The following is a 17,807-nucleotide window of genomic DNA, read 5'->3' as shown; positions in this document are numbered from 1 at the left end:
TCCTTCCCCCCCCCCCCCCCCGTCCGCCCCCAGGAGCCCCCCCCCCCCCCCCCCCCCCCCCCCCATCTTCTCTGTGCTTCCTGCCCCTGAGCTCCTGTAAGCAGAACCCTAGGGCTGGGGTAAGGTGACAGGTGGTCCCGGGGTCCCTGCATCTCCCAGACCACAGACACGCTCACACAGATGTGCGGCTTGCCTCGCTCACCCCTAGAGAGTGAGCAGAAGGCAGTGCAATTTGACATACACTCCTTGGCCGCTTCTCTGTGCACTCTCCCATGGGGCTCAGCGTGGGGGAGGGAACACGATGAGTGCACCCTGGACACTGACTTGAAGGAGCTCTCTGACCTGGGGTGAGCTGAGGCCTGCAAGCGGGGACCGCAGGGACCCGGTCTGTGCACACATATAGGAGACCAGCCCGGGACTCCCGCAGCGTGGGGGCAGGAGAGAGCCACTGGGCAGAGCCACTGGGAGAGGCTTCTAGAAGGATTCCGGCACATGGGGAGGGTGTGAGAAAGAAGGAACAGCAAAGTATAGAAGGTGGGACCACGGGGGCATGTTTCAGAGTGGAGTGTGGCTGGCCTAGAGGCCCAGGTGCAAGGGTCTGCGTGCAAGGGGTGTGGTTAACAGGAGCCCGGGAGCTGCGGTAAATAACACTACTCTCATTCACGGAGTGGAAAGGTGGCTGGAGACACGGGATCTGTGGGACCAGAGCCAGCAGAGCCTGCAGGAACTACAGAGGGAAGTTTCTGGGTTTTGTTTTTTTGGGTTTTTTTTGTTTTTGTTTTTGTTTTTTGCGAAGATCACACGGGTTGGGGGAGGCTAGCTAGGAGCTGTCACCATTGCGGAGAGAAGTGGGCACAGACGCGAGAAGGTGGTGCCCTCAGAACCTGGTGCCCCAGGTGGGCCAGGATGGCAGCAGGAGCAACTTGAGGACGCTGAAGGGCCGCAGGCTGAAGAGAAAAGGGCATCGGGAGCAGGGGGGTCCCGCGGGGCTGCCCTGGAGAAGGGGCTGGGAGCAACAGGTCACTTTCGAGAAGCCTACCAAATGGGGCCCCTACACCGCCGGCCCTCGCACCGTCGGACGCCAGGAGGCCTCAGTTACCTGTGTTCCGGGTACTGGCAGGCTGGGCCGGCGTGGCCGAGCGGGCTGGAGGACGCCGGCGCTCACCACCGAGCACCGCTGGGTCACGGGGTCCCTGGAGGGGGCGGGATCAGCCCTCGCCGTCGGAGGTGCCGCTGCTGCGCCCCTGGCGGCGCCTCGGGGAACTGCAGGGCCTCTCAGACCGGGGAGCGAGCTCGCCCCCTGCCCGTGGGTGCTGCACACAGTCCCTGCGCCGCTCGCTAACTGGTGGCCTCCGAAGGGGTTCATCGCGTTACGTCCCCTACCAGGACCTCGTATGAGGGTGGGGACCCGGACGCTGGCTTGGCGGTGACCTCCACCGTCCTCTCTGGGCGCCCCCTCCCACTTGCCTGCCCAGCCCACATTCGTGCACGGAGTCACAGGGTTCCTGGGACCTACGAATCGGCCGCACCCCCACCAAGGTCACGGCTCTCCCTGGCACTTGTCACCCAGAGAAAACGAAAGCCGTGAGTGAGCACAAGTCCCAAGCACGGTTGGGTCACTCACGCACCCTGCCAGCGTCTCCTGAGCCGGGCCGCGGGCCCCTACAGGGGATCAGCGGGATCCCAGACACATACCACTTCCTCCCTTGCCCTGAGTGCCCCCGCGTGCACGGGCCTGCCGGCCGCTGTTGACTGGTGTTGACAGAGCATGGGGAGCCGTCTGCCCCTGAACAGAACACTTGTCTGCAAGGCTGTGCCCTGGAGGGTCCACTTGGCAAGGGAGGGGGCGCTGGAGGGAGAGGGAGGGAGCTGGGTTCTCAAAACGTCTTTTGTTTCTCAGGAGGAAGTAGGGCTGCAGGCCAAAGGTTATGGTGTAACCCAGCAAGAAGAAGGAGGTGGGGGGGGGTCTGTGTTTCCACAAGAGACAACTCGCTCCCACCCCAGCCCCTGGCAGACAGGTTCTGCCCATAGCCATCTTTTTCCAGGCTCCTGATGAAAGGGGACCACCCTTCTTCCTCCACCCCTCCAAGGACCCTGCTTCCAGCCCTTCCCACCCCCAGTGAACCTGTATGGGGCCCGTGGAGTGCAGGCAGTCAGGTACTGTCCCTCACAGCGTCCCTACCAGCCTCACCCAGGCTCCGGCAGGCCCTCCGGCCTGTCCTGCTGGAGATCTGGCCCCCGAGAAGCAGCCCCAGGGGCATGTCCTGGACACATCCACCCAATTTGCAGGAGGCCAGCCTGGTCCTGGGCCAAGTTTACTCAGGGACCTGCTGAGCCAGGGGTGCCGGGAGAGGTAAGCAAAGCCCGAGGTCCGCCCTAGCCCTGGGCCTGGAGATTCCCTCTGACCACTCAGCTAGCTGCCTCCCCACTGCTAGGCCCCTTCAACATGCTTGCTGCCTTCAGACTGTGCTCAAAAGATGGTCACCATGTTCCCAGGGCCACTGTTCCTCATTTGGGGCATAGAAAAGAGGAAAGAGACAGTGTGGGCAGAGAGAGCCCGAGGCCTGAGGCAAGTCTCCCGAGTCTCCAAGCCTCCTGTTCCTGCCCTGCCCCACCAGGGTGAAGAAGATACTCAGGGTGATGTTGCCTATAGAAGCACACTGAGCATTCAGTCACTGCTCACCTACCGTGGGCTTGCCCTTGGCCAAGACTGGCCGCTAGCCTCCGAGTGTATGGATCACAGGCTGTGCTAGGCAGTGCCCCAGGGCCGATGATGATCCCAGGTGACTGGGACAGCCCCAACTAGGGACACAGAGGGGTCCATGCAGGGAGAAGTCTGGCAGAGATAGGACTGAAGTCGTGGGGTGAAGGGCACACCCTGTGCGGTCCCAGGAGGCAGTTTTCTAACAGGTGCAGTCACTACTGGCCCCCCAGCAGGGCAGAGACGGAGATGTTTTCTAGAGAAGGAGGCTGCCACTCTCCCGAATGGGGTTCTTCAGCATGGTCCTCCCTGGTGCTTTTTGTCAGTGCTGACCCCTCCCATTGCACAACTCCCTCTGCACAGACGACCCAGTGACCAAGCTGGCGTCTGAGAGATCTAACCCCACAGGGTGACATACACTCAGAACCCGCACAGCTGCGACACCCCCTGCCACAGCCCCACCCAGGAGACAGGCTGGGCTCCACAGAGGAAGGTTAAGTACTCTGCCCAAGGTCACACAGTGAGCCCGCAGCACCTGCACAGGCCAGTGCAGGGACCCCCCACCCCCAACCCACCACCGCCAGAGCAGGGACCCCTAGCCTGTGGCTGGGGATCAGGGAAGGGGCAGAGTCCCATTCCCAAGGAATGAGCAGACCAGACAGACCAGCAGTATCACTGGCCGTCCTTCCCGCCGCCCACCCCGCCAGCCATTCTAACCTCATCCCTCATCCACCACCTTTGCCCTTTTGTCCTCACACCTGCAGGCTCCAATCCTTGCAACGTGGGGATGCTCCCAGCTCCTGAGTATGTCTGCTCCAATTATGCATTTGGAACTGGGGAATAACCAGAGGGTTATCACCCCCCCCCCACCACCACCACCACACACACAATCGAGCATCCTTCCTCTGGGGTACATATTCACAGCCCTGATCATCATCTGATGTGAACTTCCTGTCTCCCCAAACACAGGGGCAGGCCCTGAGGGAGGCCCATCTGTCTGTCTGTCTGTCTGTCTGTCTTACCGCCGCCTCCCCAGCCGCAGGCAGCACCACTTGGTAAATATTTCTGGAACAAGTAAAGCGCCGTGTCCCCGCATCCCTGGTGTGAACGCAGACAGCGAGCCCGTGTTCCGTTTGTTTACTGATGTCCTGATTACTCAAGACGGGAGTTAAGACGGGAGGGGGCTTTGGCATCACCCACCTTCCCGGACAGCAAGGGCTTCAGAGCAGGTACAGGAAGGCACAGTCACTGCTTCCCAGGAAGGTGCGGGCTGTGGGCCCCGGCCTTGCACAATCCAGGAAATGGAGCAACAGCCACTTTCCTAAGCCCGAGTGAGGCAAGGTTGTGAAACAGGGTTCAAGATCTCTCCTCTCGTAACTGGGAGACCAGAAGTCTGGCCCCTGGCCTGCCCCTCCAGCCGTCACAGATCATCACCACTCTGGCTGCCTGGAAGGCTTTGACCAGAGTGAATCATGTAGTGACCAGGGCCGGAGCAGCCGGCGAGGGCTGCCTCCCTCCGCACCCTGCCTCACGGCCCAGCCTGGGGGAGATGGGAATGAGCTTCCGCGAGGGCCAGAGTCAGGCTCAGAATCGGGTTCCCCGGGGGTGAGTCCAGGCAGACGGGGAGGGGGCAGGGGGCTGCGGAGAAGAGAAGGTGGGGTTGTACCGTCATGCAGAGACCAGCTAGGCTTCCAGCCCACCTCCCTGAGGCTCCCACATGAGCGGAGCCCTCCGGGCCCACCCCGGGCAGCAGGGCGTGGGCCATCATGTCTGAGCAGTGCCTTCAGGAGAACCTGTGCAGAGCCGAGATCCTGACGCTTCAGCCAGCCCCCCTCCCCGCCCCGTCTGGATGTCTGGGGTTCCAATTCCGAGGTTGGACGGCCGGAGAGTGGCCACAGCACAGTGTCCGGCTAGAGTAAGTATGTGCTGCCCGCCTACGGCTCCTGAGAGGCAGAAGTTCCTTTGCCTAAAAGGACGGACGGAGAGAAACACAAATCACTGCTAAATTATGCTCCAGACACCATTCCCCGAGCTAGGCGCCCCGCTCCAGCCTGCAGAGCAGGGCAGCTGGGAGCACCCGGGCGCCCGGCTTGGGGGAGCCTGTGTGCCCCATTTTGTTCCCCGACACCTCCAGGAGAGCCCAGTCTCTCCTTCCTCCACGGGACAAAGGCCAGTAACTACAAAAGGACAAAATCACGTCACACCTTACCATCGCCGGCCCTACGGACCCTCTCGCCTAGCCTCACTCCCTCAGGACAGCAGCCAGCACGTGCTGTTAGCAAGCCCATTTTACAGAGGACCAAACTGAGATTAGGGACTGGCCACGGCCCTGCTGGCGGCAAGTGGGGAGCTGGGATTGGAACTACCAAGCGTGGGCAGGAGTCCAGAGGGGCCGGCGGTGCAGACAGACGTGCTGACTTGTGAGAACCTGTGCAAGCAAGAGGGCCAGGGCCCAGAGGCGACACTGCGCCCAGATAAAAACCCACAGGAGAGACAGCTGCCGAACAAACCCCAGCACCGGGGCCCTCGTCCCCAAGACGTGGGCCACTTTGCTTTTACGCTTTACGTGCGTTACACACGCATTATCTACGTGAATGAGGCAGCGGTTTTAATCCTAAGCGATAAGGTATCATACGTGAAACTCCTCTGGATTTCTGTCAGTTACTGAAAACAGCTACCGATGCACAAGGGCTTTCCTAACAAGGAAGTGGCACGAGGCGAACTTCCGGTAACTGGGAGGCACTCTTCTCTGCACACCCTTCTGGCTCATGGAAGGTTTCGTAGGGACACTCCACCTTCAGAGGGTGGAGAAATCTGTTATAAGAACACTGCTGGGTCGGCTCAGTCAGTTGAGCCTCCGACTTCGGCTCAGGTCGTGATCTCCCGGTCCGTGAGTTCGAGCCCCGCGTCAGGCTCTGTGCTGTCAGCTCGGAGCCTGGAGCTGCTTCGGATTCTGTGTCTCCCTCTCTCTCTGCCCCTCCCCTGCTCACACGCTGTGTGTGCGTGTCTCTCTCTCTCTCAAAAATAAATAAACACTAAAAAAAAAAAGGGAAGACCTGCCAACAGGAGGACACACGGGAGCGCTTACCGTGTGCCAGGCCCCAGGTGCATCACATCAACACGGCTGTCCTCAAACAGCCCGTGAAGGAGGCTCTGCGATCACAGCCACTATGCAGAGCAGGAGGCCAGCTCAGAGAGGCTGAGGAGCAAGGCTGTGGCCACACAGCCCAGCCCTCAGCGTCTGCCTGGCCTTGCCTCCCCCTCTAATCTCTGGGAAGGTCCAGGCCCCCACAGAAAGCCCTTCACCACAGATGCCCCTTTTTTGGGGCACACGTGACCCCTCGGGACACCTGCCCTTGTCCTTGCCCTGCAGCCACCTTTTTGGAGTGGCCCTGGGCAGCTCCTGGGCAGTGTGCTTTGGTGTCCCGACGCTTCGTCACTGCGAGTGGGCAAGAACCGTGTGTCCCCCACCCCCGGGCCTCTGAAATGTACAACAGGCCTGTGTCCAGCTGCTCACCTTTCGGGATGAACTTCAGCGAGCTGCTAAATATTCAGAAGCGGGACTGTCCCGGCTTGGGGCCATCGTTCAGGAACTCATGTCCCAGCCCATTGCCACACCTGCCACAGGACACCTGGAAAGACCACAAAACAACTGCGGCGATGGCCCCCCCCCCTGCCACCAGCAGAGATGGTGTCCTCCCCCCACCCATTTCCCAAAGTAACTGTGGGCAGGAGAGGTCAACCTCCATCCCGGAGCCCACACAGGAAAGCAGTCCCGTTTCCCCATTTCCATTAGGACCCCAGGCTCCCCAGGTAGGGTGGCAGAGGCCAGAAGACCAGCACAGACAGACTCTAAGCCCCAAGAGCTGTGGGGGAAGCAGAGAAGGAGCAGCCACCTCGGGCTCTCCCTGGCCAACACCCCTCCCCACGCCCTGGGGCTGCCACCCACCTTTAAGGCTTTAGGCGAATTGTGCTCCGGACGCTTGGCCACACTATCAGCATGAATGGTCTCAGTGAAGGCCGGCCACGGGGACGAGTGTGCATACTTTGAGCGGCTGGAGAAGAGCTCGTAGCCACACTTGGCACACACATAGACACCTGGGGGCAGAAGGAAAGACAGAGGCAGACACATTGGCTCCAGCCTCTCTGGGGTGAGTGCCCAAATCCTCGGGGCGAGAACACAGCACCGCCCGTCTGCAGGGTGGGCTGCACATTCTACCCACGCTGACACCTGCCACTCCCAGGCCTGGAACACACCACTGAGCTCACGTTCAGTGGTCCTTAGCATGTGCCACGAAGAGCCACTTCTCACACTTATCTCATTGAACTTTATCCACAGTCCTGTGATGTAGACCCTTCCAGTTTAGCTTAGTTTTGTGGTTGCTTTTTTTTTTTTTTCAAGTAGGCTCCGTGCCCAATGTGGGGCTTGAACTCACGAGCCTAAAGTGCCAATGCTCCACCAACTGAGCCAGCCAGGAGCCCCTTTTTCAGTTTTGTTTTGTAAGAGGACCTTTCCGTTTTAGAGATGCAGTGCCCCAGTGATGCAAAACACAGCTCGAGGGTGTGCAGTCAGGAAGGAGCCCAGACAGTATGATGAGGAGACAGCACTCCCACCCCAGCAGGCCCCAGCCCACCTCCCTTCCAAGTGGCCGTTCCTGATGCCGGGGAGGCCTTGAGCTGGACACCCAGCCACCGGCCTGCTCTCTGTGAGGGAAGAGAATGGTCCCACCAAACAGGTCTCCAGGCCAGACAGGGGGCCCAGGAAGACAGAGACCCAGGGAAGAGAACAGGTTTTAACCCAGCCCCAAAAGATCACTTTGGGGGGGGGGGGGGGGAAAGGCTGCAAAACCGACCTGCGGAACAGGTAACTGCTTGGGGCCCCCCACAGGGGAACCCCGCACCCAGTGCCCACCCTGAGGACAGCCTACCCCAGAGTCCATGAACTACACAGCCTTTGCCAGCCACTGGAGAAGGAAGCAAGAGGGGGATGCCCAGCTGCTGTGGAAGTGGAGCTTCCTGCCTGGCAGAGCCCCCTGAGGACAACTGGGGGCCTACCGCCAGAGGGCCTCGGTGGAGGGCTTTGCCTAGAGAGTCCTGTGCCACAGCTGACATCCACAGATGCCCAGTGTCACCGCCCAGCCTCCTAGAGGGCTGACACCCAAAGGTTCCCACCGAGGCAGTGCACTGCCCTAGTCTTGCCTGTGGGGCACATTTTTACCAAATTAGGCCATTACCAGACAGCACGGCCCAGAAGGGGACAACTCGGGGCCTCTCAAAGCCTGGGGCCTGGAGGGACGGTTGTCCACGTCCCAAACACCCCCACCCCCACTCCAGCTGTCTGGTCAAACTTCACTGGCACTTGGTTGCCCAGCAGCTCTCCTGGTTACCCAACCCCAGGGCCCTGGGCAGATGGGGGGAGGCACCCGGGAAGACACGTTGGGTCCGAAGGGGGCGCTCTGTGCTTGCCAGCTTACCTTGCGGATCCCAGGAACCCGGGAGGGGAAAAGGCAGGGCTATCATCAGGGGGATGCCCTAGGACAAGATCCTCGATCGTGTCCCTCTGAAGTCCAGATCCCAATCCGGATCCCCGCACCGGCGTCACCCCCTCCCTGTACCCTGACCCCACGGATCCCTCCCAGAAACGGCCCTGCTCACGCACTCCTCGAGGTCAGCAACGCCCTCGCTCTAATGTCCCCTCTCCCCCTCAGGAACCCCTACTTTTCAGGCTCCCCAGGCCCCCCTACTCCGCGGTCCCCTTTACTCACATGCGCTGCTCTCCGCGCGAACACATTCGCCCCCGGTGGGGTCCGCCCTTCCCGGGGCTCAAGGGTTCCACCACCGCCCGAGAGCAGCGACGCCCACTCTACTACGCGCCCCCTCCCCGCTGCCCTCCCAGGAGGTCACAGAACAGACCTGGCTCAAAGTGGTTCTGGAAAACCTCGCCCCCGAAGAAGCTGCAGAACGACATGGCGCCGACAGCACGGCGGGGCAACCGCTTCCTCGGACAGATCCGAGGCCACTGGCCGACTGCCCCCGGGCCAGCGCCCGGGGCCCGCCCCTCCTCCCGAGGCCCAATCACTGCCCGGATCCGGGACGAGGCCCCGCCCCCCAGAGGACCAATCACGACCCTCCAGGAGGCCCCGCCCCCTCCCCTCCCGCGGACCAACCTCTCCCTGGGGCGAGGACCTGCCCTCCGCAGTTTCCTCACAGGCCCCGCCCCCGACTGCTCCAGGGACAGCTAGGGAGCGGAGTCCCCGACGCCCGCGCTCGGCAGCCCCTCCCGAGCGCCAGGGGGCGCCGCTGAGCTGCGCCGGCTTGGAGCGGCGCCACGCCGCAAGGGTCCTGCCGGCCCGCGGAGCCGCCGGGCCACCCGCGGTCCCCCGCCTTTCCGCGCTCGCAACTCTGAGACACCGTGGGAAGAGTCGCCTTCGCACTTTATTAGACAGAGGGGGCAGGCAGGGGTCGCGCATGCTTCCTTCAGGCTCCCTCCATCCCAAGCCGCCTACAGGTCTCTCGAGGTCTCGGACTTTTCCTTCTCAAGATGTTTCTTCTGGGGACCCTGGTTGAGGGGTTGGAGGAGACAGCAGCGCTCGCCACGGAGTTCTAGCCGGGAATACTGCCCCTGGCCAGCCAAGGCTCCGCTTTCTTTCCACGCACGAGTCAGTGCCCGGGACTGGACTCCTATAAGCCCCTCCTCTGGATGAGGGCAGGGGACGCCCCAGCCACCCTCATCTGCTCCAGCTCCCCAACTGTGGCGCAAGAGGGGTGTGGGGTCTGAGCCCCAGAGAAGAAGGGGTAGGTGGGCTCACCATGAACACCCTCTTCTCTTGGGCCGTCTGGAAGCGGCCGTGGCCAAACTTGGAGGTGGTGTCGATGAACTTGAGTTCGATGTTCTCCAGGGCCTGGCGGCTGTGGTGCACCAGGAGGGACTGGAGAGGAGCAAGATGCAAGGTCCTCACCCACTGCCTCCCGCCACCCCCAGGCCACACGGGAAGGTCTCACTCACTCGGCTTCTGCCAGAACCCCTCCCTCTTTGCTCTCCCTATTCCCACCCTCTTGGGAGCAAGGTGAAGGACAGGCCAGGCCAGTCCCTCGACCCTCCCACCATAGAGGCACTGACCTTCCTCAGCGTGATGACCCGCTTCTTGGTGCCCGCGATGCAACCCTTCAGCATGACGAAGTCATTGTTGACTTCCCCGTAGTGGGGGAAGCCGCCCTGCGGGGAGGTGGGTCAGGATCCAGGCTCCGAAAGGGGCTGCAGTGTTAGGGGCAGCTGCAAGCCCCGGGAGAGCTCCCCACACGTGAGCTGGAGCCAGCCCCTGGCCCCAGGGCAGCACCTGAGCCACATTCTAAGTCCTTATCTCACTCAACACTCTTAGCGAGGGAGACACTGAGGCTCAGAGAAGCAGAATCACTCGTTCAGGCCTTGCAGCTGCTACATCGTGCAGCCGGGACTTGCACCCAGGTGGCCCGAGTCCCAGGCCACGGCTGGACCTGCCATGCTCCACACCCATGATGGCGGTCGGAGTGCGAGCTGTGTGCCGAGGGGGCCCAGAGGATGCAGGGACGGCAGGGGTTTGTTCCACCGGGGGGCTGCTCGCTGGGGCCTGAGCTCTGGGGGCAGGGAGGTACCCCACACACCTGCTCCACACGTGCACACCAGACCCCCTCACCAGTGGCGTGATGGACTTGTCCGTCACATCGTAGCTGGTGGACGCATTGTTCCTGACCACCTTCCCGTCCTCCGTGTGCAGCCCGCGGCCAATACGGTAGATCTGCAAGGAGAACAGGGCACGTGGCAGGCAGCACGTGGCCTCTGGAGCCAGTGGCAGGTCTATACCCATCAGCACGGGTGCTCAGACCCAGGCACCGGCAGGGGCATTTCAGAGCCTTTGGGGGGCCAGGCAGCGTCCGGGTCAGGCACCCTACCCACTGGGGTCCGGTCACGAGTGTCCCTCTGCCACCAGGACTGCGGACGCACCTTCTTGTTGAGCTCCGTGCGGTGGTGATAGCCCTTCTGCCCGGCCCGAGCGATGGAGCAGCCCACACGGGCAGGGTGCCAGGCGCCAATGCAGGCCACCTTGCGCAGTCCCTTGTGGGTCTTCCGTGGCAGCTTCTTGGTATGCCAGCGGCTCGTGACCCCTGCAGGTGGTGGGGGCGGGCTTAGAGGCCACTCTGGCCCCCGCCCCCTCCAGGCAGCCTTCCTGGAGCCACCGTCCCCACCCAGCCCTACCTTTGACCCCCCGGCCCTTGGTGACAGCAATGACATCGATGACCTCGCTCTGGCTGAACACACTGTGCACCGGCACCTGCTTCTCTAGCCGGGCCTGGGCCCAGGCCACCTTCTCAGCCACCGTGCCGCCATTCAGCTGGATCTCCATGATGTGGGCCTTCTTCTGCCGGAAAGGCAGCAGCTTCATCTGCAGGACATGGCCCGGCCAGTCGGTTCCCAGAGGGCTGCACCCCCCAACCGCAGACCTGGCATGACTGGCTGGTGACCCCCAGCAGGCTTTCATGCATACATGCGTTCAGCAGATGTTCCAGTACTCCAGTCTTTCGATATGCTATATTCTGTGCTGGGCACCGGGGAGGACTGAATATTCTGATGGAATATTGGGGGCAGCAGGGACAGTTACTGCCCGTAAGGCAGTACGTGTCCTCTGAGGGGACACCCCTCAATAACAAGAAGGAGCTACTGAGTGAAGATCTGAAAGTTTGGGGAGCAGAGGGAACCACCTGTGCAAAGGCCCTGTGGCAGGGAAGATCCTGGGGAGCTGGTGGGCTAGAAAGGAGAGCAGTATGTCTAGACCGTGGTGAGCAAGGAGGAACGTGGTGCAGGATGAAGCCAGAGGTGAGCTGGGCCCTGCCCGGGCCAGTCTTGAAGGGAGAGGCTTGGGCTTTATTCTAAGTGCAGGATGTGGCACAATCTGGTTCATGTTTTTAGACACCTCTGGCTGCTGCTGTGTGAGGCACGGGCTGCGGGGACACACGGGTGGAAGCAGGGACGCAAGTCACAGCCCAGTGCTCAACATGTACTTATGGAGCACCTACTGCCTACAGGGCTCTCGGTGGCTGGGGTGCTGGGGGCACAGCACTGAACAGGCAGCCACGGCCCTGCCCCCGTGGAGCTAGTCTGTAAAGGGAAACGGACACGACCAATGACACGTGTAACCAGGAACAGCAAGTGTGGCAGTAACCGAGACAGGGGAGCAGAGGGGTGCTGCTCCAGGCCTACGCAAGCCTTCCCTGAGGACAAGATGCCAAGGACTGTTCCAGAATAAGCCAGAAGATGTTAGCAACCTGTCAGCCCACTCAAGCCAGACCCCACGTACGAATGTTGACTCACACACACCTTGTGCCAGGACCCAACGGGAGGTGGCTGGCCCTCTACACTGGACACTGGCAGGAGATCCAGGCCTTGTGGGGCGTGTCAGGGCCTTGGTTGACCACTAGGCGTGGCGGACGGCCCAGAGCCCTCAGAGCACACGGACGCCCATCCCCGGGGCTGCGGGAGGCCAGCACAGCCAGTCCCCCGGCCCTTTGGGGCTGTGCCCCGGCTCGTGGTATTTTTAGCCTGACATTTGCCAGGGCTCCTGGAAGCTGGGGCGGGGGAGGGTGGGCCCAGGGAGTGGACCGGCCGACCGGGTGCGGACGAGGTGGCAGGGCTGACCTGAGTGTGGACAATGACGCGAATGACTTTGCAGTACTTCTTCATGGCGGCAAAGTCTTTCTGCAGCTGCTTTTTGCCCTCGGCGTCACGCCATCTCTTGCAGGCCTTGGTGAAGGCTTTCTTCTTGCTCTTGTGCCTGAGCCACACGCAGGAGACACGTAGAGGGGCCAGCCAGGGCAGCTGCCCAGGCCTGCCCAGCCCCCACGTGCCCACAGCCCACCCAACAGGCCCCTCAGGGCAGGGAAATGTCCTCTCCTCCCTCCTTCCCTTCCCGGGGAGGCCACCGCAGGGCCCTCCCCCGGGGCTCCCCGTCGTCGTCAAGCACAGACTGCCCCTCCCTCTCCGGGTCTCCGGCTCCTCCCGTACAGAGCGGACGCGCTCTGCCTCCTGAGGCCTGCGTGTGGGCGTCAGATGTGCCCGAGCTCGAGGGAGGCGCGTGCTGGCCGGCGCCACGGCCACCTGCCTACACCGCTGCGGCCGCAGACCCCGCTTCTAGGGCCAACAGCCAGTACTGGCCAGGCGCCACGCCGCGTCATTCCCAACCCTCCCCCAAACTCTGGAGGGTGGATGTCCTGTCCCCATTCTACGGAGGAAGAAACGAGAGCTCACAAAAGTCAAAGGCCCTGGATGAGGGCCAAATTGATAACAGTAGAAAGAACAGAAACAAGGCCAGCTGGCACTCGGTGAGCACTTTCTGTGTGCTGAGCACTTGACACACTGCTCATTTAATCCTCACGGCAGCCTCATGACACAGGGATTACTCCATCGGATGGTGTCTCCATCTGGTGGTGTCTGTGATGGGAGGGGGGTCAATCTAAGAGGCTCTAAGAGGTGAGCCAGCTCGCCTGTGGTCGTACAGCCCGTGCTGGCTCAGAAGCCCAAGCTTATTACCTCCCAGACAGGGCCAGGACCGGGCTATGCCTCTAACTCCGTAAGGATGGGGGTGTCAGTGAGGTTCCTTGGGCACATGCGCCTTCCCTTTCAGGACTGAGTGCCCCCAAATGCCTTCCTTTCTGAGGAGAAGAGCTTGTCAGCTAGCTATTTCCCTTTTCACCCTTGCTGCTAGGAAGCTCTGAGCCGACTCTAACATTTCATCAAATTAGTCCCTTAATTAACCCTGGGGATTAGAACATGCGCTTCCCCTCTTCCTCTATCCCAATTTCCACTCCAGCCCCCTAGTACTTGTCTTTCATTGAATTGAAGGCAACCTCCCCCACAAACACTTTCCTGCCTCCCATACACTGTTGCCACTTCCCACCCCCCTCGTGCCAGTCCACACGTGGTCCCCCCGGGGGCAACGCTCACCAGTCCTTGTAGAAGCGGCGACGGCACTCATCACTGAGGTGCTCTGCAAAGATGGTCTTGAAGCTCCGCAGGCCTCGAGGAGTGGCCACATAGCCCACAACGCCGACCACCACCAGAGGCGGCGTCTCCACAATCGTCACTGCCTCCACTTCCTCCCGCTTCGAAATTTCTGGAGGGGACCCGGAGACAGGGGCATGGAGGAGGGCCTCTGGGACCCACGGGGAAAGGGGATGGAGTGGAAGAGCCAACCACAGCCCCTCCTGCCCAAAGGAGGGTGGAGCACCATGGCCTTAGGGCTCCCACTGATCTCCGGCCCCAGCCTGCACCCTCCCTGCCCCTTCTCTCTGCTCCGTCTGGGGCAAGGAGCAGGTGCTGGGCAGGGTCCTTCAAGTGGTCTCTGCTAGCTCTGACTTTGAGATCTCAGACAATGCCTGACTTGCTCCCTGCCTCAGTTTCCCCATCAGACCCTCTGGAAATGGGCGAGGAGAGCCGACAGCCAGGGCAGCATCCCCCGAAGGGCAGGGTCGGGACTCCTTTAGTGGAGAGCACTTGAGCCGTTGAAATTTTATTTAAAAAAAAATTTTTTTTAACGTTTATTTATTTTTGAGACAGAGACAGAGCATGAACAGGGGAGGGTCAGGGAGAGGGAGACACAGAATCTGAAACAGGCTCCAGGCTCTGAGCTGTCAGCACAGAGCCCAACGCGGGGCTCGAACTCACGGACCGTGAAATCATGACCTGAGCCGAAGTCGGACGCTCAACCGACCAAGCCACCCAGGCGCCCCAAGCCGTTGAAATTTTAACAGTTGTGAATATACGTTGATGAGCTCTAGAAAAATACCTGTATTTTGTCCAAAACCCATGATTTCATAGATGTTATTACTGACACTAAAACAAAGTAAAAGCAAGTCTAAAAGAAACATATCAGGAGATGGGGAGCCTGCGTGCCTCAGGTGATTAAGCGTCCGACTCTTGATTTCAGCTCAGGTCATGATCTCACGGTTCGTGAGACAAAGCACACCGTCAGTGTGGAGCCTGCTTGGGATTCTCTCTCCCTCTCTCTCTCTGCTCCTCCCCCTCTCACACTCCCTCGCTCTCAAAAATATATATATATGTATATACATACACACATATATGAGGTGATGAACAGAACACATGAGTAGCTGCCAGAAAGTTGGAGGCGTGGTGGCTGATGCTATAAAGGGGCAGCAGGAAGGACTCCCGTGAGGATGGAATGTTCCATGGTACACACATTTACACGTGGCAGAGCCGCATGGAACTAAACACGCACAGGAAACCTGAACACGATGGGTAGGTTGTATCCATGTCGATAACCGGTTGTGACATATTACCGTAGTTTATAAGATGTTTCCGTCGGGAAATTGGGTCACGGGTGCATGGGATTCTACAATGATCTCAAAACAAAAGGTATATCGGGGCACCTGCCTTTGAACTGTAGCTCTCCCACTTACGGACTGGTGATGGGCAAGTTTCATAACTGCTTAATTTCCTCATCTGTAAACCGGGGGCGATGACAGAACACACCTCGAGGGGTGGCCAGCGGTCAGGGCTTGGTGACAGTCAGTGTCCTGACTGTGGTTCCTGCGGCATGGCCTCGCCCTTTCTGGGACCGTCTCCCGTCCTGGCGCCCAGTTCAGGCTCCTGGCCTCCGGAAGTCTTTCCAGACCCTCTGGCTGTTGGGGATGCTCCACACCCTCCCCCACCCCCGTGTCCCCCCGCAGCCACTCACTGAGCCCCGGCCGGTGCACTTCTCGAAGAGTGTGCGTCATGCCAGCCTTGTAGCCCAGGAAAGCCGTGAGGTGCACCGGCCGGCTGGGGTCGTCCCGAGGCCAAGTCTTCACCTTGCCCCGGTGCCGGCTGCTCCTCTTGTGGGGCAGGAAGCCCAGGTGTCCGTGCCGAGGGGCGGAGAACTTCCGGTGGGACTGGGGGTGGGAGGAGGAGGGGACAGTCAGAGCTGGGGCGTCTCTGGGCCCGGAGAAGTGAGTCAGAGACCCCAGACGGGGCCCTGGTGGTCTTCAGTGCCTCCATCTATCTATAGGGAAGGAGGGCAGGTCGGCTCAGGGACAGTGTCTTAGGGACAGAGCCAGCACCAAGCTCTCCTCACCCGCAGGCTTCCCGCTTTAGTGGGCTCAGCCTGCTGGGCCCAGGAGGGACAGGCCCACACTGTGGCCGAGGGCTAGAGGGAAAGGGAGGCACAGCCATCTGTCTATCTTCTTGCCCATTCCAGGCCTGGCAGCCTGAGCTCTGGCCCCCTGTTGTCCCCTTCAGTCACCTCCTCCCCTACAGGCCCAAGGACCATCCCTGCTGGGAGGAGACTCCAGAAGCCCACCTGCCCCTCCCAGGAAGCTGGCTGGCTCCAGCCCCCTAGCCCACTGACCATGGCAGCCCGTCCCGGCAGGTCAGGAAAGGAAGGGGCCTCCCCGACAGGCGCTGGAGGTCGAATGGCAGGGCCAGAACACCCGGCAGCCAGGTCCCAGATTTAGCCCCTGGCAGAAGAGCTTGGTCATGTTCCGTGGCGGTCATGGGCTCTGGTGCCAGGAGCAGGCCTGGCCTGGGGCGGAGCGAGAGGGGGCATCCGATGGGCAGGCTGGGGTGGGGATACCTGGAGCCAGGCCTCTCACTGCTTTCCTCAAGGGCCCCGGGACTAGGTCACACCACTTCGTTTTCTGCCTTGTGTTGCCCTCCCAGGCCAGGAACAAGTCGGCCCGGTAAAGAGTCAAGGAGCCCAGGTTGGGGAGAGGGCTTCTCTCAGGCAGCTGCGGTCAGGAGGGTCTGGTCCACTTGGCTGGCAGTTCCTGTCTCGTCCTGAGGGCTGCGAGCAGGGCCTGGTCAAACTGCCTGGGGTGCCAGGGGCCGGGGGTGGGAATAGCTGTCATCCAAGAACAAAGGTTCTACGCTTATCAAGTTCTGAACCTATAGACAGAGTCAGTTTTACAGGCCTGAAATGTCTCTGAGGGCCTAGGGATCTTGCCTTGCTGGCGCTAAGATATTGTGCTAGTAAAATGTCACAATTCTCTGTCATTGCTGTTGTTAATGACAAAAAAACTTGTAACACTTTGGGCTGAGCTCCACAGGAATTAAATCACTGGGAAGGGGCAACCCTCAGCCCCAGGAGTGGCCCAGGGGGAGAGAGACTACCTGAGCGGAGGAAGCACAGAAGGGACACCCGTAGGGGCGCCTGGGTGGCTCAGTCGGTAAAGCGTCCGACTTTGGCTCAGGTCACGATCTCACAGCTTGTGAGTTCAAATCCCGTGTTGGGCTCTGTGCTGACAGCTCAGGGCCTGGAGCCTGCTTGGGATTCTGTGTCTCCTACTCTGCCCCTGCCCCGCTCACGCTCTGTCTCTCTCTCTCTCTCTCTCTCTCTCTCTCTCTCTCTCTCTCTCAAGAATAAATAATAAAACATTAAAAAAAAAAGAAGAAGAAGAAAAGAAGGGACACCCGGACACTCAGGGCAAAGGGAAGGCCACCCATGCTGAGGCCCTTGAGCACAGCAAGACAGGCAGCTGTGGTAGGATCGGTTCTTGGCACACGGGCCAAGAACCAGGGGGCCAGGCATAGAGCCACAAGCTACTTGGGCTCCTCCCTCTCGTATGCCTTTTCCTGCTTCTGCTACATGATCCCCAAGCCCCTCTGCTACCAAACATCAGCGGAAAGATGCCACTCCCGTGCTTTGCTTTAATCGAGTTCTCTGCTTTCTCATATTCTTCTGGTGAGCCATAGCGGCGGCATCGGGCCTGGCTCTGTGGGATCCCCTTGTTCACCCCCACGGTACAGGCCAATGTTAAGATTCTTTTGGTCTGACAGTGTGTGTTTCTAAGGGTTCGTGATTTCACGATCTGACATTTCTGTGACCCCAGATCCTGTGCATCCGTAGAGTTGATGGCTCCATGTCCCTGACCCCGGCCTCCAGGCATGAAGTGACCAGCACCCTCCGTGGTGCTGGCCGAGGGCCATGCCAGATATGGAGATCATGGAAGGTGATCAACAGGGCGCTGGCCAGTGGAGCTACCCCAGGGGGCACAACAGTGCTCGGGGCCGGGACAGAAACATCAGTCCCAGACCAGAGCACTCTGCGTCCAGCATAGGAGCCACTTCTCCCTGTGGGTGAGG

General features: G+C 60.6%; 2 protein-coding genes and 1 long non-coding RNA gene across 3 annotated transcripts; all 3 read right to left on the bottom strand.

Annotated features, from left to right (window-relative positions):
* Nucleotides 1-526: 526 nt before the first annotated feature.
* LOC121019702 (uncharacterized) lies at nt 527-1,168 on the bottom strand. The gene is made up of 2 exons (XR_005785741.1): nt 1,100-1,168; nt 527-1,006 (listed from the first exon to the last, which is right to left on the bottom strand). It is a non-coding gene; the product is annotated as an uncharacterized LOC121019702 (long non-coding RNA).
* A 2,655-nt stretch (nt 1,169-3,823) lies between these two features.
* MSRB1 (methionine sulfoxide reductase B1) lies at nt 3,824-8,745 on the bottom strand. The gene is made up of 4 exons (XM_040459434.1): nt 8,615-8,745; nt 6,651-6,799; nt 6,219-6,333; nt 3,824-4,667 (listed from the first exon to the last, which is right to left on the bottom strand). Exons 1-4 carry the CDS (start codon nt 8,667-8,669, stop codon nt 4,636-4,638), a joined length of 351 nt encoding a protein of 116 aa, XP_040315368.1. The 5' UTR covers nt 8,670-8,745; the 3' UTR covers nt 3,824-4,635.
* A 374-nt stretch (nt 8,746-9,119) lies between these two features.
* Nucleotides 9,120-16,204, bottom strand: RPL3L (ribosomal protein L3 like). Its single transcript, XM_040459426.1, has 10 exons — nt 16,075-16,204; nt 15,427-15,619; nt 13,677-13,845; nt 12,372-12,507; nt 10,935-11,121; nt 10,683-10,843; nt 10,375-10,476; nt 9,822-9,917; nt 9,511-9,630; nt 9,120-9,260 (listed from the first exon to the last, which is right to left on the bottom strand). Exons 1-10 carry the CDS (start codon nt 16,075-16,077, stop codon nt 9,204-9,206), a joined length of 1,224 nt encoding a protein of 407 aa, XP_040315360.1. The 5' UTR covers nt 16,078-16,204; the 3' UTR covers nt 9,120-9,203.
* Nucleotides 16,205-17,807: the final 1,603 nt, after the last annotated feature.

The sequence above is a fragment of the Herpailurus yagouaroundi genome, unplaced genomic scaffold, assembly GCF_014898765.1.
Source record: "Herpailurus yagouaroundi ecotype Mexico unplaced genomic scaffold, PumYag 222, whole genome shotgun sequence".
NCBI classification, from domain to species: Eukaryota; Metazoa; Chordata; class Mammalia; order Carnivora; family Felidae; genus Herpailurus; species Herpailurus yagouaroundi.
This window is presented reverse-complemented; position numbering and strand designations above follow the sequence as displayed.

What these genes read in the sequence shown, in the direction of transcription:
- RPL3L (XM_040459426.1), bottom strand. An exon ending in GCGTCATTGTCCACACTCAG is followed by an intron (nt 11,122 to 12,371) that starts GTCAGCCCTGCC and finishes CATGTCCTGCAG; the next exon opens with ATGAAGCTGCTGCCTTTCCG. An exon ending in GCACGGAGCTCAACAAGAAG is followed by an intron (nt 10,477 to 10,682) that starts GTGCGTCCGCAG and finishes TTCTCCTTGCAG; the next exon opens with ATCTACCGTATTGGCCGCGG.